Source organism: Vicia villosa, unplaced genomic scaffold, assembly GCF_029867415.1.
Source record: "Vicia villosa cultivar HV-30 ecotype Madison, WI unplaced genomic scaffold, Vvil1.0 ctg.001306F_1_1, whole genome shotgun sequence".
NCBI lineage: Eukaryota > Viridiplantae > Streptophyta > Magnoliopsida > Fabales > Fabaceae > Vicia > Vicia villosa.
The window spans coordinates 218,880-242,939 of record NW_026705568.1 but is presented as its reverse complement, the minus strand read 5'-3'; the positions used below and the strand labels follow the sequence as shown (position 1 = coordinate 242,939).

The following is a 24,060-nucleotide window of genomic DNA, read 5'->3' as shown; positions in this document are numbered from 1 at the left end:
TCCCGAAACAAGTCTATATTGCAATTATTAGAGGCTTATGACACACATGTGCTACGTATGTGCTACGTGTCAATATTCATACGGGGAAGAAATTTAAAGATGTGACCACAAGGTTTGTCATTATTTATTCACTTATGTTAATAATTGTAAAACTCCATCTGTGCAATTTCCTCAAATAATCTACATAATTTCTTTTGGACATAAATTTATCGACATCAATGTTGTTTGTTAGTTGGGTAAAACTCGATTAAGTCTTTTTTTTTTTTTTAAATCTTGACATAATCAAATGAAATAATGTGATTCAGTCATAATTGGATGAAATGATCAGAGATTTTTTAAAACTTAACCTAGAGTTTTTGAGCGCGAAGTCAATTCTAAATACATAATATTATTAAATTTTTTTGAAAGAAAAATTTATTATCTTTTGTAATCATCCTCAATTCAAAAAAATTAGTGTATGAAATGAAATTATCCGCACCGGATACCCAAATTTTAAACAAAAACGAAATAATACTGAATGCTGTAGTGGTGTACCAAACTGTTGTAGTGGTAAAGATGAACATATACTTTAATGATTATGATTACACCACCAAGCATTTTTATACCACACTTATTAATAACATGATTATTCACATTGTGACAAGAAATCCATGGCTGTGAAATCTAAACCACACAATAGATGCCACGTTTTCAAACTTTAGCTATCAACCATGTTACCTCATGGTCTTTATTAACCATCGATTTTGCAACTTAGAGATTCATTCCACACACACTGCAGTAAGTCATTGAAAGTCTTGCTGTAACCAAAGTAAAGGCTTTCTTCACTTGAAACATCTAATTCTTTCTATACACAACATGGAGACTGTTCTTTCCAAACACTCCCCACCTTCTTCTGCCTTCAAGGTGCGTAGATACAGATAACAGATCTATTTAACACACTTTTGTGATCAACATCACATAATTAATCTTACTATAATAACACTGAAAACAGACTATATCCTTTATTATTAATCATCCATGTCTTAATCATTTTAATATTTTATTTGATTTATATATATTTGAAAAATTACATTAATTACCCAAATTAGAGCCACTGCCAAATGATTATTTTACTATTTTCATTGTTTAGCAATTTTTTTAAAAAAAATTACCAGATGATGATCAACAGCTCTTAGTTCGGCTCTAGTATTTTGTTCATATATGATTAAAAAAAATAACAGCATACTTAAGACCTAAATATCTGATATTTTTCTAGTTTTTGATTGATTAGGAATATTGCAGTGTACTTTGGCAACTTGATTATGCTTTAAAATGATTGATTAATTTATTGGCATCTCATAAGTTATGTTTTTTGTGGCCACTGGATCGATACTAACCCTGCCTTTCCAGTTTGGATAGTGTTCAGTTCAGATTGGACTATGGAGTTTGTGAAACTCTTGAGGACATGGATTTATTTTTAGCTATGACTGTAATTTTTTGACTTTACTTTTCAGATTATGTACCACAGTAATTTCAGTATAATTTGTGTTTTCTGTAATTCATGTAAATAAGGTCTACCATCTGTCATTTTTAATAAGCAAAACTTAATTAAAAAGTCATTAAGGGTATTAAAGTCATTATAAATGCCTCTACTTATGTGGTGAGTGGTGACGCTGACGGATTATATGGATATGATACCAAACATGTCTCACATTTTTGAGTTAATTGACTTGTCAAGCTTCGGGAATCAAGAAATGGTGAATTCTATGCATCCTAAAATGGAAACGGAAAAAAAAAAATCGGTCATTAACATTTATAAAACATACTATAAAAATCATGATTTATCCTTAAATAAATCATGTCTCTCTCTCTTTTTTTTTTTTTAACAAAAGAATGAAGAAAAACAAAAAATCAACAAGAGGATATCTGGTTTATAAAAAAAAAAGACAAATATATTTTACTTTCACACGATTTTTTATTTTTTAAAAAAATTTTGTTAGTTCCTTTTTGTCATTGTTTATTTGTTATTTTTTATTTATGTCTTTCTTTTCTTTAGCTCTCACTCTCACACATATTTCTTCTTATTACTATTATAAATAAAATTTATATTTTTATTTATTAAATAAATAAATTAAAATAATTCTTTAAAAATTTAAAAAATTGCTTATAATAGTGATAGTTTTTTTAAAGTCAAGATAAGTTGATAGTTGTGAAAGGACATCAAATATGCGTGAGTTCGAATCCGTAATATTCCACATTCAATTAATTAAATAATTCAATTTGCTTTGACCTTTAAGTTAAGTTTAACTATTTTTTTTGGTTTTATATTTAAAAGTATTTAGTCCTTTATTTTAAAATAAAATTTTATACACGAATTTAAATTATTTTCAAATTTTCCACCAACCATGTCATTTTCAAGTTACTTTACCCTTCTATATTCGGAGTCTTATTTACTAAAATGTTATTAATAAAATTATTAGTAACATATTCAGTGCAGTCAGGTAAATGTTATTGCACCATTAATAAATAGATTAAGTCATAGAAATTATTCCCTAAATTATTCCCTAATAATGTGTGTGAAAAATTTCAAAACTAATTAAGGGCATGTTTGCTTTCGATTTAGGAAAGGTCAAAAGTAATTTTAAAGATGTAGCATTGATTTTGAATGATCTTAAGATGTTTCTTTAGAAAAAAGTAGAACTGATTATGTCTGTAGAATTGATTCTACTCGAAGTTAGAATCTGTAGTTTCTGCTTCAAGAATTAATTCTGAATGATTTTTACACTGTAATTTATTATTCAATTGACTTTTACATGACTGTAGCCAAACATAAATTAACATTACTACTCGATTCTGATAAAATTAATTCTAACAAACTCAATTCTACACTGCTCTCAATTCTGATGAAACTAATTTTTAAAATTTAGACCATATATAACTTTATTATTTTGAAAATGAATAGATCACATAGGTTTAGGAATTTTTTATTTTAAAAAATTAAGTAACTTGGTGGTTGATTAAGGTAATGATTAAAAATTAAAATTATTTTATTTTATAAAAGAAATAAGACTATCTATTAAAAATGAGATGAGAAAGATCTTTTCTAACTTAATTGTTACGACAAAATTAAATCTTTTGAAGAGAAATTTCTAGCCTATCATAGTGATATAGGTTTGATACAATAGTCTTAGTGGTTCTTCAAATTTTAAAGTGAAAGAGTTTTTTTTTTTTTTGTTTGACGGAACTGCTTTCATTAATCAGATAGCATGTAATACAAGTTAATTGTATACTATATATTTTAATTATTTTTTCTACAATTTTTTCTAAATACTCATATATAAATATTAAAACTTTGTTTCTATTAGGAATAAACTTAAAAATTTAATATTACAACTAATTTTATTAACTCCAATGATTTATTCTAAAAAAAATTGTATTTAGTGATGGAGGTAGGATGATTTAAGCAAATTTTTGCCTAACAAGAACCTCAAAAAAAAAAAAAAAAAAAAAAGTGAACTAATACTTGCAATTTTTTGTAAAAATAATAACTTTCATAACAATAAAAAAATGGAAAAATAGATACAATATTATGTTAAAATTTACATATAATAGTAAAGGTCACCGTTAAACTAGTTTCATAATATAATTTTTTTAAAGTAGTTTATAAATTTTGGTTATATTCTTAGTTTCTTGAAAAACCTTTGAAAATACTCCTAAAATGAAACAAACTATAACAATGAAATCTTACTAAATTAATGTTTCATTTTTGTAAATTTTGAATAGTAAGTAAATTGGTAATAAGTTACTCTGACAATGATTTATTTGAATCTTCAGCTTCTTTAATTTTTAATTTTGGCTGAATTTTTATCTCATACATTTAGTAATAGATTCGTTTGAAATAAAATTATATCTAATTTCATTTTGATCGCTTAATAATATTTGAACTGGGTTGAGTCCTTCAATATGTGACACAACATACACACAGCTTAGAGCACAATTTGAATCTTTTATGTTATGGTTGTATATCAGAATTTTAATGATTATTATGATTTTGTCTACTAACAAACAAGAGTTAGATATAAATTTGATATAGTACATTTTGTATTGATCAGGGTGTGAGCAAAGAAGAGGAAGAATCTCTGCTTGGACAAATTGAAATATGGAAATACATGACACAGTTCACCGACTCATTTGCTCTAAAAGCTGTTGTTGAGCTACGCATAGCTGACATAATAGATAGATATGGCAAACCAATATCCTTGTCACAAATTGTGCAAGAACTCGAAAATGCACCCTCCCCTGATTCCTCTCTTCTCTTAAGAGTAATGAGAGTCATGGTTCGTAGAAAAATTTTCAGTGCAGAAAAATCCGAATCCGGAGAGATTCTCTACGGTATAACACGTGCCTCAAAATGGATCCTACAAGACACAAAAATGACACTGGCGCCTATGTTGTTGCTAGAGAATCACCCTTTTCATTTGAACCCTGCTAATTACATTAGTGAAATTGTTAGAGAAGGAACCAAAAATGGCACTGCTTTCTTTAGGTGTCATGGTCATGAACAATTCGAAATGACCGGTTTGGACTCGAAATACAATGACTTGTTTAACCAAGGTATGGTTTGCACTGCTAGGATCGTGTCCAGGGCTGTTATTGCAGGGTACAAAGACGGGTTTAACCAGATTAAGTCTTTGGTTGATGTTGGTGGTGGTATTGGTGGATCTCTGTCTGAGATTGTTAGAGCTTATCCTCATATTCAAGCTATTAACTTTGATTTGCCTCATGTTGTTTCAACTGCTCCTAAATTTGATGGTATCACACATGTCGGAGGAGACATGTTTGTTTCTGTTCCTAGTGCTGATGCTATTTACATGAAGGTATAACTCTAAACATTTACAAATTTAACGCGTCTTTAAAATTAACGTTGAACTAGTATAATGAACATGTCTGAGTGAATGGCAGTGGATTCTTCATGACTGGAGCGACGACCATTGCATAAAGATTTTGAAGAATTGTAGGAAGGCGATACCGGAGAAAACAGGAAAGGTGATCATTGTGGATCATGTTTTGGATCCAGAAGGTGCTGAACCGTTTACCGACACTGGCATAGCATTTGACATGATGCTTCTTGCACATAATGCTGGTGGTAAGGAAAGGACTGAAGAGAACTGGCAATACTTATTCAAAGAGACGGGATTCCCTCGTTACAACATCATCAAAATCAATGCTCTTCCATCCATCATTGAGGCATTTCCAATCTAAATTCATGATTTGTGATGAGTTTGGTTTTATCATGATTTCGTATGTGTTGTTTTGTGTGGTTTTAATGGGAGTTTTATTATCTAAGGAAAATGCTCCTTTGTGTATCATAATTTGAATAAAAATGCTGCTCACCACCTAGAGATAGCTATGGTTCATGCATATGCAGGTCATGTAGCAGAGTGTTGTGTGAGTGTTTTAAGAATCTACTGTTGAATTGTTAATTAGTTTGATGAATTGTAATTCATGTGCAACAATTTCTTCCCTTTTTCATTTAACTTCTAGTGTCTCAATCAAGTAGTACTATATCACTAACTCATTGGAAATTTGAGCATGTTGTGAAAAACGATACCAATAACAAAGTATAATAGGGAATTAGAGAGGATAAGAAGAACACAAGAATTGGTTATAACTGTTATTCTTTTACTTTCTCTTAAAACAAGATTACAAGTTTACAAGAATAACAAATAACCTCTCTCACCCCAAATTAGGATTTGCAGCTTAGCAATGATGAGAGACTAGTATGCTATTTATAATAAAACCTAACATACTAACTAATGGGCTTTTTCAGCAAGGCCCATTACACAAGCCAACTTAATAAACAAGTTAACTTAACAAATTAGGGTTTAAACACTAAAACCTAATTTAACATGCTAACAACCCTAGCATCTTCGACATCTGCATGCTAGACCCATCTTCGACTACAGCATGCACACTTCGACACCAACATGTGAACAATCCTTCGACTTCATGCTTAACTCTGTCGAACTGTCGAACCAAGAAGCTACCCTTCGACAATACTAGAGTTCGATCCAATATCTCACAGAGCAAAATAGCAATTTTACCTTAAAGTTATAAAATGTAACTACAAACTTGTTTGTATCAAATTTTATGCGAATTCCAAACCACGTAGAAACCAACAAAAACAATAATTCAGCAAATAACAATCACTTCTAATAATTAAATAATTTCTAAGCAATAATAATAACTTTTGTTAAGAGCAAATGTTCTCTCGGAGTGTCGTCAAGAACAAATTAAAATTATGAGAAAAATTGAATTTTTTGAACAAACACAAGAAACTCTATTAGATTTTTATGAAAGAGAGAGAAAGGGGAAAAAGAAGAAAAATCAGGATTGATTATAATTGTTTTACTAATCACTTACTCAATAAAGATTCAAAGATTACAAGTGAATAACAACAACCAACATATCTCAACAACATAAGAGAACTAGTCTATTTATAAACTACTAAGCTAACTTAGACTACAAGCTAACTTAAACCATTCGGCTAAACAAACAGGCTCAATTCGACATGCTAACAAACCTAGCATTATTGATATTTGCATGCTAAAACACATTTCGACTGCAGCATGCAGGAATTCAAATAAGCATGTGAACAGACTTTGAAAATAACATGTGCACAAACTTCACAATATGCCTAAACTCTGTCGAACCAAGAAGCTATCCATGTCGAGATACTATACTTCGATCCAAAATCTTACAAATCACCACCTTAGAAAAAACTCTATAACATGAGAGAAACAAACTACCTTTCATCATGCAACTTTATCAACTACATACAGTATAAAAACTTACAATTTGGCAATGTCTTGGTAATCATTGATCGGAAAATAGCAAGTGTACTACTTTTGTTACCGATGTAGTTATTAAAATGGAGTTGAATCCAAGTATCGATCACAAGGACTGCGGATAAAATATAAGCCAGGACTAAATTTCAATTGAACAAAAAGCTATGATTGGTTTTTGTTTTGCTTGATAAAACTACTAACTGTTTATAATTAAAAACGATAAGTAAATGATGATTTGGTTCACAAATGAGAAGGCATGCTAAGGTTGATGTATAAATCTTATGTAACTCCTTGAGAACACCGTTTTCAAGAAAAGATGTGACTATAATTGAGTATCAATTCCATAAAATAGTTTTCCCTAATTCCTTAGTGAAAAACTTATTAACACTTAAAAGTCAATTTCAATTCCTCAATAATTGATTTTAGTATTAAGGCATTACGCATTGTAATCTAGAATGAATGATCACTATGGTGAAATCCTTATTCCTAAGTGATTTACCGGTAATGTTGTGATTCAAAACGCATTAGAGTGGTGTGCCACGCCTAACCCTAATCATAGATCAACAAAATATTTTCCAATATGATGAAGCATGAAAATCTTTGAATCATAAACTCAAATTATAAAAACATCAAATTCATCGCAACGGTTTTAACAAGTCATTACATGAAAAGATTTAGGGACATCACCCTAGCATAAAATAGTTTAGCTACTCATAGTGTTTAAGAAAATAACAAGAGTAATTGAAGTCATTACAAGAAATTATCGGTTGATATGATCTCCAATCGCGAGTGCTCTTGAAGATCTCTTCCAAAACCCTTGACTCTTCTTTCTCTGTAATTCTCTATGCTCAATGATCCAAGATGCCTGGTTCCTCTGGCCTGTTAGGTTTTAGTAGTGTTGGCAGTCATCCCTCGTATCCGAAAGGTCCAAAATACCCTTAATGAGCTCAAGGCTTTCAAAATATCAAAAGTTGGAAATCTGCCCGCGCCTACCAACACGGACCGTGTGCAGGAACACGGGTGCCCGTGTTGGTCAACTGCTTCTTAGCCCAAAAATCACTTTCTGCTCAGCTTTTCACACGAACCGTGTGCAGGAACACGGGTGCCCGTGTGAAACCTCTGCCTAGCTCTCAAAAACATCTTTCCAGCCCTCTTTTGACACGGCCCATGTGCAAGCACACTGGTGCCCGTGTGAACCTTCTATTTGGCTCTTTCAGCTTCTTTTTTCCGCCTCGGAGTGTCCTAAGTTCCTATCTCATTCCTGGTTCAACCTGGACAACAACAAACTAACAACCAACGCATAAAATGGCACTTTTATAAAACTTAAAACACACTTAGCATGCAAAACTTAAATAACCGACAAATTAAGAAACTAATAATAAAACCTATAACAATGCCCCTTAGTATTACCAAGATTATGACTTTTGGTCGGAAAAAGGTGCGGAAACTTACTAGAAATGGTGACCGATCACAACCCCACACTTATCTCATTGCTTGTCCTCAAGTGATGTATCGAGTCAAAACAAAGGTCACCGACGAAACTCTTTTCTCCACAACACAACCAGGTTTTTCGCAAGATTCCTACACTTAGCAATCGAGTGTAAGGTTTCCTTCTTCAGACTATCAACGGCATTCCCACTTTCGAACACGCTTTTCACCTGCAAGCTTTTCACACTCTCACAAAATCTCTCCGGGTTAAAGTGTCTACACTCATAGTATCAAGGCATGCATATTACTTTCAACTTTGAATAAATTCTCAAATCACTACACACAGAGATTACACACACTTTATGAGGTCTTAGGGATGTAACGTGGCTTTGGTTTGGTGGGTAAACAAAGAACGGGGTAACAAATGGTTTAGGTGCTCGGCATTACATATGATTCACTACTCTACTCATTTTGATCTGAATCATAAGAATGGGGTTTGAACCTTTTTCAGATTAAAAGTGGACCGGTGCAAATATCTTATTCTGCTTTGAAATTTAAACCTCTTTTTGTTGTTTTCACAAGATCATCTTCATCTTTTTCTCTCTTTTTTTTTAGATATTCTTTTTTTTTCTCTTCTTGCCTCCCTTTTCAATGGTTCACAACCCCACACTTAGATCTTTTTAGTGTCTTACAAGTGATTAATCATGAATGCCGAGCGATGACATGAACAATGAGATAACGGGTGATAAACAGACTAACACAATGAACAAAACAACTATTATGGCTCAAAGGGGGTTAACGATGGATAACATGCATACGGGATGGTTAGAAAGGCTCAGGGTTACGGAGAAAAAAACTTGCCTCAGTGTGTGCTTTCATAGTGTGCTTGTGTTATGAGAAAATACGCAAAATCAAAGTGAATAGTGTCATACCTGACTGAGCTCTCATAAGGATGTTATAAATTTTGTTCTGACATCTCAACGGGTAGGTTAAGCTTGCATGCTTCACAGTGCTCTAAGTGTTCTGCAATTTCCTTTCCTCCAAAGTTCACCATACTCTCTCTTGGTTCAGTGTTTTCCTCATTGCGTCCAACCTTCTTTTCTTTGATTGTGTCAACTTCCGTGGTGCCTGTAGAGATCAAGTGTGAGATGTGTTGTTCAACCACTATCTAGTCATTCGCCACCCTCCGACTTGTATCCAACCTGGTAACACAATGGCAGCACTGCAAACTCGAAATAAACATAAAAACAGGAAGACAAAAGAAAAAAATTTCAAATTAAACAAACTAAACTATGAATTCAAAAAAAAAAAAAACAGAAAGCAAAGCAAAATAGATCCTCCCCCACACTTGAACTAAACATTGTCTCAATGTTTTAATTCCAGTGTGACGGAGATTACCAATCTCACTGATAAGGCGGTGGAGGAGGAGGATCCTGAGGAAATTGCAACATGAGGCGTCGCATCATCTCCTGGACATCATCCACCACAGCTCCTTGCCTGAACAACTCAACACCCTGTCGTTTTTGCTCGGTGCGGAGAGCGCCAATCTCCGTTTGCACCCACCCCCATTGATCCTGAGTCATGGAAGATGATCCAACAGTGTGCTGGAAAAACTGTCTAGGGGGCGGGACAGGGCGATCCTGGGCGGGGAGGTCATCTTCCATGTCATCACCTGCAAAATTATGGTCATGTGGAGGGCATTCACCCATAAACTCACCTGTAGCTACATATAGCCAGTTAGCACGATTTGCAATAGAAACAGAATCAGGTGCAGGCAATGCCAAAACATGCTGTCCATGGACAGTTAGTGAGAAATACCCAGGCTTCACTATAATCATCCTCTGATTTACAAGAGTTTGCAAATCAATTTTCTTACCCGGTAAAGAAGGCTCATCATTCAACAAGTGGCCATAATCCAGGTGCTCAGCCAATTGAGAGATCATTCCCCCAACTGAAATCTCTCCACAAGAAGCATTACCAACTTGCTTCAGGTGGTTAGAAGCAAAAGCAGCGACATTCACCCGACTTACCTCAAGCATGTTATGCAACAAAAATAGCTCTCTTTTCGCACAGACCCCTGTACTATCCCCCCTCCCAAACAAGGTGAAAGCCAAACCTTTCTGAGCATAACGGAAACAAGGGTTATGAATCCCCGAGGCCTTAGCCTTGCTTGGATTGTACCCAGCTGCACCTTGCTTTGTGTTCAGGAAGTGCAAACGTAATGCCATGGGCATTCTCTTCTTGGTCCCCTCTACGAACGGTTGCACGACTTGGAGCGCGACGGACCCGCTGCCTCGGTTGGGAGGGTTCGGCAAAATCATCCCGAACATTACGGCGTGTGGTTGTCTTTCGGGGAGGCATTGTAATGGCTCTGCAAGAAAAAGTTAACAAAAACACACAAATAACACAAGGAAAAATTCGGAAAAATAAAATTGCACGAAATCAAAAATCTGAACCGATAGAAGTGAAAAGGATGGAGAGTAGAACAACTTTTGTGAAAGCACTATGGTGTTTTGATGGGTGGTTGATGGTGGTAGGATGAGTTTAGTGAAGGTGGAGGCTAGGGTTTAATGGAGGATGAGAAAGAAAAGTGGGAGAATGAATGGAAAGAAGAAGAAGATTGGTTATAATGGAGATGGGCCCCACATGGGGTTTTAAAAAAATTTGAAAAAATCTGTCCCGCACAGCTCACACGGTCCGTGTCTCTGCACACGGGCGGCCGTGTGAAAAAGCTGGCTTGGCAATTAGGGGCGTGCTAAGGGCAACACGGGCCGTGTTGCTGCACACGGGCGCCCGTGTTGCAAGTGCTGAAGCCACTTTTTAAATTTTTTATTTCTTCTTTTCAGTCAGTTTTCAACACGGGCCGTGTTACTGCACACGGGTGCCCGTGTTGATGGTTTTCAATGCACCAAAAATGGACACTCTCCGTGCCGTTTTACTCGAGTTGCGTCTACCGGTCCAAACTCTACCACCTACAAAAGAAACGAAATAAAACAAAGAAAATGAAAGTTAACGGAAACAAACGTGGGTTGCCTCCCACGGAGCGCTTCGTTTAATGTCGCATGGCTCGACGGTCCATCGTCCTACTAAGCAAGACGAATGACTGATAAGTGCCAAAATGTTGTTATTTTGAGTATATAATTGTGGCACTTATCGATTCTATTCATTCCGTTTTTGTAATAAAATCCCCACTTTTGTGTATATATTCACATTATTTAGTTTTCATATGTTTTATATACCGTTTAATAGTTTTTCCTTTGTTTTTATAGGTATTCATGCTTATTGGAGCCTCGAGGAATAAAGTGTCGAAGGCACGGCTCCGATTGCGCGATTTTGGATCAAATAAGCAAGTTTTGTGCAGAGAGCGCCGCTGAGCGGCGTGTAAGCGCGCTTTCCAGGGGCGAACCAAATTTCCCTGGCCGCTAAGCGGCAACTCTGGCCGCTAAGCGGAGGCCTGTTTACTGTTCTTGATATTTTTGTAATACGTGTAGTCCGCTAAGCGAGATTTGGCCGCTAAGCGGCCGTAGCAGAAATTGTCTTTATATTTCTTCATTTGGGACATTTCTAGGGGATGGTTTTGGAGAATTTTTGGTTCCAACTCCATCATTTTCATTCTTAGATTAGGATTAGCTTAGAAAACAACACCGGGTCATGCACTTGGAAGATCGGAGGTGGATTTCTCATCAACCGGAGCTGACAACCCGCGAGATGTTTGGTTTATCTCTTCTCTTCTTTGTGTATTTCTTTGTGTTGGGTTTGTTTGTATAGTTACTCGAATCTTATGTATATTTACCGATTATAATGTTATATTTAACTTGCTTTATAAATCTGTGTTGATATTGTTCTGGATTTTTGCTCTGTGCTGGAGATTTGAGTTGCTTTAGAGATAAACTGCTTGAATCTTTATCTAGGATGATATTCTGTTAGTTCTGAACTCTAGAGATAGATTTAGAGCTAGCATTCACTGTTTGTATCTGTTCTTAATGCTTTCGTGTTTGAGCGGCGCGCGAGAGATCGCCGACGCGAGAATACGGATGTTCTCGCGACTTCGCGTTAGAGATAACCTTAGTTGTGAGATGATCTCGTTTGTGCTCCAGAGATGGACACTTATGTGAGAGATACGTGATGACATAGATGAGTATCGTAGGTTGAGTATAACGGGTTGGTAAGTGTATGTTTGTGAAGAGTGAATATATTTACATTCCTGATAAGTTATTTCTCTTCTAAGAATGTGTTTATTCTTTTCCTGTCTATATCTTTGTTTACTTTTTGCTCATTCAAACCCAAGCTCGAAACCGTAGAAACTGTTGAATGGCATCTCTCCATCTCTGAGGACGATAATTCCCGGATCAATATTTCCAAATCTCTTTTGTTGCTTGCCCTATACTGCATTCAACAAAATGGCGCCGTTGCCGGGGATGGTTGTGATTGCATCGCAATAGTTTTCGTGGTTTTGAGCTTTGTATATATCGTATATATTGTATAGTTTCACTTGTATATATACTTACTTGTACATGCTTACTTGTTTATGTTCACCATATAGTTTTACTTGTATATGTCACATACAAGTATACTTTTGTTGGTGAATGTTGGTGAAACATGTTGATCTCGGATGATCTCTTTAATAACAAATCTTCACTTTTCAACTTGTGAATCCAACATTCACCAACTTTACCTTTTTGTATGATAATAGTTGTTTGTGTTTCATACTTGTGCATATGTGTTTGTTTATGTATATGGTTGTATATTTTTGTTTTTATGTTCGTTTAATTGTTTTATATATTTGTACCCGTAACGTTTGTTGAGTGTTTGGTTAGGACACTTTCTTTAGGCTTGTGCGGTGAGATGTCACCATGGCATGACGAGAGGAGGCTACTTTCCAAACACCGAAACAATAAAGGCGTCGAGCTAACGACGTAAAACAAGCGCTTGTTGGGAGGCACCCCAACGGTTGTAAATTTTGTTTATTTTTATGTTTAAGAGGAATTTAGGTGAAGTGGAAGAAAATTTGAACAGCTGGTGCAGTTCTGATTTTTCTGGTTTTTCTGTCATCCGCTAAGCGAGCCTAGCTCCGCTAAGCGATGACAGTAAAATTTTGTTTTTCTTCTCTGTACCAGTGGGGTTCCCATTCCACTTGGTTCACTCCTTTTCCCACTTTCACCAAGGCTAAGTAGTTATAGATACTAGTTTTATTTTTTTAATTCTTTTGTTGGTTGTTTGTATTCAAAATTTTGTTCGGTAATTCGAAGATTTTTGAGGTGATTTTCCAAAGCTTGAGTGTTTCAACCTGCGGATGTATGGTAGGATATTGTTTTTGAAGTGTATCGTTCAAGGTACTCATTTATCGCTTTCTATAGCATAACATGTTTAGGAAACTTTTCATTTGTACAGTTACCATACCATTCATTCTTTTGCATTACTTGCTCGTTGATTGAATCACTTTAGTTCCCAAACCATAAATGTGAGGAAGCTTTCCATTGTTTACATATGCTGGAGGCCACAATCTTTGTTTTAACTGGATTTTATTATGCTTAATCTTTTGTTTATGTTGATTTTATGAAAGCATGAAAAGGATCAAGGCATTTTGTTTCATTTTGAGCACAACTACCAAAACCAAATAGTCAATTCACCTTGTGAGTGTGTGATCATTTGTTAACCCTTTTGAGCCTTTTTGTCAATGTCCATGTTGTTTTTGCTAAATGCTTATCTTTGAGTGTTTAGTTCTCATTTTTGCATGGATGATTGATTCTTTGTTTTCTTGAACCCTCAACCATGATTTTTTGTTTGAATTTTTACCTTGCCTTAGAAGTAGGGAGTATTCACATGATGATGTGGTTGAATTCAAGTTGGGGAGAAAATGGTTTCTACTTATTTGGTTGTTGCTATGAGGTTGAAAAGAAAGAAAAAGAAAAAAAAATGAAAAGGAAGGAAAAGAAAGAAAAAAAAAGAGAAAAAGTTTTGAAAAAGAAAAAGAAAAGAGAAGTGAATAATTGTGCTAAAAAGTATTGTGATTGGTTTGAGAAACTTGTGGTTATGGAAGAAGTTTAATCGAGGTTTTGTTGTTTGAATCTTTGGTGGATTGATCGCTCCCTTAGGTTTAGGCAAGTTTTTGTTTCGATTAGCCTTAGGACATATCCCTTGTTTGTTAACCAAGCCACATTACAACCTTGAAAAGTCCTTGTGATTCTTGCTTTTGTATTTTCAATGTGACTTTTGGATGAATGCATAATTTAATCTTTTGTTTGCAAGATTGTTGGATGAGTGTTAAAAGTCCTTCACCTTTGTGTGTTCTTCATCCATTGATGAAATTTTGCTAGGTGTGATTCATGAGATAGCATGTATTGTGTTAGAATGTTTTGTATGCTTTTTGTACTTAGGATTAGTTTCATTTACATGTTGTCGTTGTAGGATAGTGGTAAGTATTTACTTTGTTTATACGTTTTTGTATTGAGCCATACATTTGTTTTTGGTTTTCAAAACTTGTTGATTCACGATTCTTTGGTTTATTACTTTTGATTCTTTGATTTATTTGACATTGTTTGAGGACAAACAAAGTTTTAAGTTGGGGAGAGTTTGATAAGTGCCAAAATGTTGTTATTTTGAGTATATAATTGTGGCACTTATCGATTCTATTCATTCAATTTTTGTAATAAAATCCCCACTTTTGTGTATATATTCACATTATTTAGTTTTCATATGTTTTATATACCGTTTAATAGTTTTTCCTTTGTTTTTATAGGTATTCATGCTTATTGGAGCCTCGAGGAATAAAGTGTCGAAGGCACGGCTCCGATTGCGCGATTTTGGATCAAATAAGCAAGTTTTGTGCAGAGAGCGCCGCTGAGCGGCGTGTAAGCGCGCTTTCCAGGGGCGAACCAAATTTCCCTGGCCGCTAAGCGGCAACTCTGGCCGCTAAGCGGAGGCCTGTTTACTGTTCTTGATATTTTTGTAATACGTGTAGTCCGCTAAGCGAGATTTGGCCGCTAAGCGGCCGTAGCAGAAATTGTCTTTATATTTCTTCATTTGGGACATTTCTAGGGGATGGTTTTGGAGAATTTTTGGTTCCAACTCCATCATTTTCATTCTTAGATTAGGATTAGCTTAGAAAACAACACCGGGTCATGCACTTGGAAGATCGGAGGTGGATTTCTCATCAACCGGAGCTGACAACCCGCGAGATGTTTGGTTTATCTCTTCTCTTCTTTGTGTATTTCTTTGTGTTGGGTTTGTTTGTATAGTTACTCGAATCTTATGTATATTTACCGATTATAATGTTATATTTAACTTGCTTTATAAATCTGTGTTGATATTGTTCTGGATTTTTGCTCTGTGCTGGAGATTTGAGTTGCTTTAGAGATAAACTGCTTGAATCTTTATCTAGGATGATATTCTGTTAGTTCTGAACTCTAGAGATAGATTTAGAGCTAGCATTCACTGTTTGTATCTGTTCTTAATGCTTTCGTGTTTGAGCGGCGCGCGAGAGATCGCCGACGCGAGAATACGGATGTTCTCGCGACTTCGCGTTAGAGATAACCTTAGTTGTGAGATGATCTCGTTTGTGCTCCAGAGATGGACACTTATGTGAGAGATACGTGATGACATAGATGAGTATCGTAGGTTGAGTATAACGGGTTGGTAAGTGTATGTTTGTGAAGAGTGAATATATTTACATTCCTGATAAGTTATTTCTCTTCTAAGAATGTGTTTATTCTTTTCCTGTCTATATCTTTGTTTACTTTTTGCTCATTCAAACCCAAGCTCGAAACCGTAGAAACTGTTGAATGGCATCTCTCCATCTCTGAGGACGATAATTCCCGGATCAATATTTCCAAATCTCTTTTGTTGCTTGCCCTATACTGCATTCAACAATGACATCAACCTGTCCAACTGGTTGACCTTGGAAATATGGCTTTAATCTCTGCCCATTAACTTTAAAGATGTCTCCATTAGCTTGATTTTTTATTTCAACTGCACCGTAAGGGAACACCTTATGAACCATAAATGGTCCCGACCATTTGGATCTCAATTTTCCCGGAAAAAGCTTCAAACGTGAATTGTACAGAAGGACCAGCTGTCCTTCCCAAAACTCTTTTTTCTGAATCCTCCTATCGTGCCACTTCTTGGTCTGTTCCTTGTAAACCTTGGCATTTTCGTACGCACGATTCCGGAACTCTTCTAATTCATGCAACTGTAAGATTCTAGAATTTCCTGCTAGAGACAAATCCATGTTCAAAAATTTAGTTGCCCAAAATGCCTTGTGTTCAAGCTCTAAAGGTAAGTGACATGCTTTTCCGTAGACAAGTTGGTATGGTGACATCCCGATGGGTGTTTTGAACGCCGTTCGGTAAGCCCATAACGCATCATCTAGCTTTGTTGCCCAATCCTTTCTCGACGAACTCACTGTCTTCTCGAGAATTTGTTTGAGCTGTCTATTAGACACCTCTACCTGACCACTTTTTTGAGGGTGATAAGGGGTGGCTATCCGATGCTTCACATTGTATTTCTGCAGGAGTTTCTCCATGAGGTGATTTAGGAAGTGCGTTCCTTCATCACTAATAAGTGCTCTCGGTACTCCAAACCTAGCAAATATGTTCTCCCTCAAGAACTTGACTACTACCTTTGCATCATTAGTTGGTAAAGCTACCGCCTCCACCCATTTTGAGACATAGTCCACTGCAACTAAGATGTAATTCTTCCCGAATGATGGTGGAAACGGACCCATGAAGTCAATTCCCCAAACATCGAATAACTCCACCTCTAACATGAAATTCTGGGGCATTTGATTTCTTTTTGAAATGTTCCCAGTACGCTGACACTTATGTCATACGGTGAACTGACTTTTTAATAATCGAAATGTCGCGGTAAGCAAGAGTCGCCACCGACTTTTATTTTATCCAAACTAAATCAGAAAGGCAAAAAGAAACAGAAAAAAACCTTTTTTAAAGAAATCTAAGTTCGGGGGGTAATTTATGCAAAGGGAAGGTGTAAGGCACCCTTTGCATCCATGGTTTTCCATGGGCTCTTAATTGCTTTGCTTGCTCGTTTGTTTTTTAGAAGAAGTAGATGAAAGAAAAAAGTGGACTTTAGCTCGTAAATGAGCGTAGCCCTTTCGAAAAATTATGAGAAAGAATATAAAAAGGTTTGAGCATTGCAAGGCAATTAGGGGCAATTACCTTAAACTTAGATGATAGGTCTCTTTTTAGCCTTTCAGAATGAAAGGGTCTATCCTTGCCATAAGAGGGCAGGAAGCCTTTCGTTTGGAGGTTGAAGGGTCATCGAAGCATCCTTTGCCATAAGACTGTCCCATGCCATAGAGGGGCAGGTAGTCTAAGGCAAGGATCAGAATAAGCCATTTTTCGTTAGGCAACCAGAAGATACCTCAGCCTTTTTCCGTAGGCAACTTCCGAGGGTCGAGGTCATTTTTGTGTATCGAAGGCAGCATCATTTAGGGTCGTATGACCTTTTAATTATCGAGGCAACAGGCTGAGGTATCCTCGTATTCGAGGGACATGGCTTATTCTGCAAAAAACACGAGGCAACAGGCAACAAGGCAACAAGGCAACAGAGAGGGTTATCCCAAAAGAGTGCGTGTGTGCAACAATCACGTGATTATGTTCAGATATTTATCTTTTAATTAGTTATTCTAATTCAGTTTAAGGCTTGCACTCCCTAAGATTACTAACCATGCAATAATATAAAGCAATAAAGGGGAAGGGGACAATGAAACCAGCGGATCCCCAATGGGGTTTGACATAAGTAATAATAGAACAGAAAGAATAAAAGATTAGAGTTTAGGGATACCAAACTCGTAGCTTTGGCAATCAACGAACCCTGAAAAGGCAAACAAACCAAAAATAGGGTGAGTGTATGGCTAATTCAGAGGCGAACGTTTCTAACCCTAAAATAAGAAGGTCGAGACAATAGTTTGAAATAAGTAATTAAATGAAGGGCACTTAGCTTTTTGCATTTGATCTGACGTAATTGATAGTCGGAGGATGCCTTAAGGTTAACCCTGAAAAGAGCAAGGCAGAAAAAGAAAAATTGAATGTAGGCAATATTCATTTAAAAGAAGCAAACCCTAATAAAAGAAAATAAAATAGATTTTGAATTTCAGAATCGAACACTTAGCTTCGGGTTTTTGAAGGTTGATAATTGGAGGTAGCATGAAGCACTGACTCTGACCATTGAAACATTGACAATAGAAAAAGAAGTAAGTGTAGGAGGAGTTCCATTGACGAGGAAACTAAACCCTAATCACATAAAATAAATAATAATAATAAAAGAAAGGTTTAGAACTTAGCTTCGTTCTTTTGACGTGGCGCGTCGTCGGAAGGCATCTGAAAATAAACCCTGAAAAAGGAAATACACCAAGAAACATTTTTCAGTGTATGCCTAATTCTCGCAAACCCTAACAAGTTAACCATGATCAATATCGAACTAATTAATTGTTGGTTTTCAACCTAATTAATTTAATCGGTAAAATACATTTTTTTGAGTTAATTATCTAACCCTAATAACTTAATCAATAATAATAAAAAAAATAATAATTAAACAATTAGATTTAAATAAAATTACTAGTAATAATAAACATTTTTATATTTTATGTTTTGTAAGAAAAAGGGAAAAAAGAAATAGAATGATTTTTATTAAAATGAATTTTGGAAGAAAAAATATATATAAACCAAATAAAAATAATGTTGTATAATTAAAATAAAACAAAAAAATTAGAAGTGCTCAGCTTTTATCCAGTGTGGTGAGGTATGTGCAGTCTATGGTGGACTGGCATTCCCAGGGCGTTGGATCAATCTGGAGAAGGGGCCGACGGTGGAGATCTGACGGTTCATTGTAGTTGTGCATGGGGTGACCACGTGGAATACGTACGTAAGTACTTTGATAAAAATTAATGTCGTCTGAGAGAATCGAACCTCTGCTCTCTTGCCCGCGCGCCTGTTGCCTTTGCCAACCATACCAGATTCGTTAACTGTTAAGGGAGCACACCAAAAAGTAAATATACAAAACGCGAATTCATTTAAAATCAAATGGAAACGGACTTCCCTGTTCGTCATCTTCGTCCAGCATTCAGCCATAGGCCATGGTTTGTCTTCGCGGCTATAGGCCATTCCCATTAGAACCTACACATCATCATGGATAAATGCAAGAAAATAACCCAGGTGGAACGTGTATGATCCCACGAGTCTAATGGCATCCTCGATTTTGGCTAATTTTGTCTAGAACGAGAGACCCCATTTGAAGGTTTTGAAACCCTAACAATGGTGATTCCAAATACCTGTGTTTAAACTCAAATCGGACCATCCAAACAGCTTGAAAACAATATTCTAAGCATGAACATATAATTAAAACAGGTGGTATATGCATGTATGGCAAAAACCAAAATTGAAAAAAAATATGAGTGAAAAGAGAAACCGTGATTTTATGTTTCTGAAGCTTTTGACACTTTGTGAGTGGCTGAGATCGGTCTGGATGTCACCAGGAAGCGAATGGGATGCTTTGCTTGGCTTGAATTAGTTTGAATCTCTGGCTGCAAGTCTCACACTTTTCACGGTTTTTTAGTTCTTGGGATCAGACTTGTCTGCCGCCAAAAACCCTGTGAATTCATCCTTTTTTCTTTATGATATAGTACGTGACAGAAAAAAAAGGGTTAGGATCAGGGATTCCTAAAAATTATCTCTTTTTTTGTAAGGGTTTACTCTTAGCCTATTTATAACAAAAACTCTAGGTTTTTCTAATGTCCTATTTGGGCTTTATAAAGACGGATAATGGACCTTGCAAATTCTTTTGGCATTTACACCTCACCTAAAAAAATATAACAAAACTAGATAATATGAATTAGTAATACTATCTTTTTAAAATTCAATTCAAATTGAATAAAATTTTAAATTTTTTAAAAAGATTAGTAAAATAGGTATAAGTCATTATTAACTGAATAAAAATGCGCATGATGAACCCATATACTTTTTGAAGGAATGCAAAGATATGTTAATATCTTAATAGAAAGATGCGCATGAATACAAAGTTTCAGTCAGTAGAAGTAAAATCAGGAGGGCAAATTTTGGGGTATGACAGCTGCCCCTGTTCAATTATCTTAAACCTGAAGATGTAGAGTGGTTTGTATGCCAGTCGGTATCTGAAGGTGGAAGATGATTGAACACTAGAATACCAAGAAATTTGCCCTAGCTGAAGTAGGGACTTTTTGTCGGAGATGGGCTTGTAGATGCCATCTGGTAGTTGTTGGAGTATGGATTGTTGCGAAATTTCTGCTTTTGCCGTCTTCTCTCTTTTGAATGTTGAGGAACCGTCAAAGGTATCGACTCAAATCTGTGTTGGGTTATTTAAGGAACCGTCAAAGGTATCGACTTAAATTCGAAGCATATTGTTGAGGCACCGTCAAAGGTATCGACTCAGATATGCGGATAGATTGTATAAGGAACCGTCAAAGGTGTCGACTTATATCTGAAGTATGTCCTTAAGGAACCGTCAAAGGTGTCGACTTAACTCTGAAGCATATCATTGAGGCACCGTCAAAGGTATCGACTCAGATATGTAGATAGATTGTATAAGGAACCGTCAAAGGTATCGACTTATATCTGAAATGTGTTGTTAAGGAACCGTCAAAGGTGTCGACTTAACTCTTGATGTATTAAGGAACCGTCAAAGGTGTCGACTTAATAATTGAGAATAGATTGTTAAGGAACCGTCAAAGGTGTCGACTTAACTCTTGCAGATAGAGATAGTAAGATCCTGAAAAAGTAGAGGTTAGTTTTCTTATGTCATGATGCATGCGTTTATGTAATGAATGAGAAGCTTTGTATGTTATGCGTGAGTTCAATATGCATGTAATGTATGACTATGTTTATGATTTATGGTATGCAAACATGATTTATGTTGTCTTAGTCGAGAGAATAAATCTCCAGGTCTCTGTGATTTTGATGTTTGATTTCGTCTTGAAAGATGCTCAGCTGAGGATTTATGATTTCTGCTTGGGGATGAATAGTAATTTGATGGATCCTGACTGGGGATGAAAGATATTAGTAAGCCATGTTGGAGAAGAACAAAGTGTCGGTGGTGTTGAAGATGTCAACTCTGTTGGGGATGTGATTTTATGAACCTGGCTCTGTGGGGATGTGATTTTATGAACCTGGCTCTGAGGGGGGACATGGGTGTCTTGAGAGTTGCCCCCAGTATTATAGCACTTGTCATTCCTGGATCTGTGTTGATTAGAACGTGCCTAATGAGTGTTGATCGAAGATGTCAAACTGGACTTGCATAGATTTGCCCCAGTTAGCAGGAACTTTGGTAAGATTCGCCTCGCGAGGACTTTATGAAAGGTACACTATGGGTGATATGCTCCCCGCGCTCATAGGCTCAAGACAATGTCCCATGTTGATTGGGGGGTATCTTTAGGTATACTTGGATGCATGCCCCTGATTGTTCGAGCATCCATGAGAGATTCTCGGAATCTTGACTTGATTGCCCCAGATTGATTGTGGGAATAATTTGAAACCCTCTTGGGATATATGCCTTTGACTATTTGTTATTTGAGAGATTCTTGGAATCTTGACTGGATTGCCCCAGATTGATTGGGCAGAATGTGTCGTCCCCTTTGTATATGTAAGAGACATGGCTTCTCGGAGTAATCTTGTCTGTCGGGATAACTTTTACTCATTAGTTGTACCCTGTTGCAAGTTCTTTCTGTTGCTAACATTTGAAATTATGTAGCAGAATATGTTTAATAATGTATTCATGAGATGCAATGCATACGTTTGTCTTGAGTTTTTGAAAAACATTAAAGCAGGAGATGTAAAAACATGACATTTGTAAGAACATGATATTTATAACAACATGCCGTTTGTAAAAACGTGACATCAACTTGGAATTTATGGTAAACCTTAAGGAGTCGGGATACCTTTTTGGTGACAGTATGCTTTCGAACTAACCATGCTTCAGTTAGGACTTTCAAGGGTTGTAACGTGGCTTGGTTCATAGTTTAAGAAACAAAGGATAAAGGCTCAAAATTTGATTGTACCCACCCCTCTTCGTGATGATCTTCGATCCTAAGCTCAGTTAATTCAACTTATGCATTCAGTTTCCAGGAAACTTTTGGATTTGCACCTTTGATAATGATGATGGTTCACAAGCAAAGAGAACTTTTGAGATGGCAGTCACTTCTTCCTTTTAGTAGTCACAACATTGTGTTGTTTAGGAATTTATTAACTTCTCTTCTTTTTTTTCTTTTTGATATCCCTAACTTTTGCCTGAGCTGTCTATTTTGAGCTTACAGTCAGCGGGATGCCTTGATTTTTGCCTAAGTCGTCTTTTGATTTTTGACCTAGCAGGCTTTTCTTTGTATATATATTTTTCATTTTTTCTTTTGAAGATATTGACTGTCTTGTTTGATGATTGACGAACCATCATTGTCTTTTGATTGTCATCTCCAACACTTCTTTGATGTGTGCGGATGAACGCTTGTGATTGAAGCCTTTATCGAAAGGTGTACTGAATGATTCTCTTAAAATAGAATGCACAACCAAATTAACTGAGAACTACCTGCCCCAGGTTATGATCAAGGGTTTTAATTAGTACAAGAAAGAAACTTCTACTTCTTAGGCTCAAAGGGGTTGACGAGGGATTATCATCCTTATATCTCCACTGTTTAGGAATTGAAACAATGCCTGTACATCGTCAGCATAGTCCGTTCAAAAGCATACTGTATAGGATTGCGGTATCGTTTTCGTCATCCTCCTTCATAAGGCTTACAGCTTAGCAGGAGTTGATTATCACAAAACATATGCAAAGTAAAGATGCAGTTTAAATGAGTGATAGCGAAATAATTTATTCAAGACAAACATATGCAATGCACCGATGATGATTATTAAAACAGATAATGTCTATCATAATTCGAATGTTTAAACAAACAGAATAGAAATTGCGCATGAAAGTAAATCTAATGATCTAAAAGTTCATCCTTCTAGACATTTAATCGATCTTGTCGTGATTAGGCATAGAAGCGGTGATCACTACAGGAGTTTTTGGATGGTTGAATTCAACTTCACCAGCATCGATCATGTCTTGAATCTTGTTCTTTAATGTCCAACAGTTATTTGTATCGTGACCAGGACTATCAGAGTGGTATGCACACCTCACGTTAGGATGATAGCCACGAGCATAAGTACTAGGATTCTTAGGGGGATCCCTTAAAGTGATCAACGTTGACTTCAAGAGGTGTTGTAACGCTTGAGCCAGTGACATATTGATCTTTGTAAATTGACGCCTAGGTGCATCTAACTTGTGTCTTTATTGTGGAACTGGTGTAGAGATCAGAATTGTCCCCACAGTTTGGCTGTGTCCATTGCGACCTTTCAGATTGTGCACAACATTGTTTGTGATGAGAGGAACGGATCATACATTTGGACCCTATCTGAGGAGGAATATCAGAACGAGCCATACATTAGACCATATCTGAAGAGGAATAGCAGAACGAGTCGTACATTAGACCATATCTGTTGGAATGTCAGAACGAGTCATACATTAGACCATATCTGTTGGAATGTCAGAACGAGTCATACGTTGGACCATATCTGAGGAAGGATATCAGAACGCGTTATTCATTAAACCATATCTGAAGGAGAATACCAGAACGAGTCATACATTAAACCATATCTGATGAAGGAGGTCAGAACGAGTTATTCATTAAACCATATCTGAAGGATAATACCAGAACGAGTCATACATTAAACCATATCTGATGAAGATACCAGAACGGGTCATACATTAGACCATATCTGAT

General features: G+C 36.1%; 1 protein-coding gene across 1 annotated transcript; it reads left to right on the top strand.

Moving 5' to 3' along the window:
* The first annotated feature begins 458 nt into the window (after positions 1 to 458).
* LOC131634491 ((R,S)-reticuline 7-O-methyltransferase-like) lies at positions 459 to 5,516 on the top strand. Its single transcript, XM_058905160.1, has 3 exons — positions 459 to 903; positions 4,092 to 4,856; positions 4,942 to 5,516. Exons 1-3 carry the CDS (start codon positions 856 to 858, stop codon positions 5,239 to 5,241), a joined length of 1,113 nt encoding a protein of 370 aa, XP_058761143.1. The 5' UTR covers positions 459 to 855; the 3' UTR covers positions 5,242 to 5,516.
* Positions 5,517 to 24,060: the final 18,544 nt, after the last annotated feature.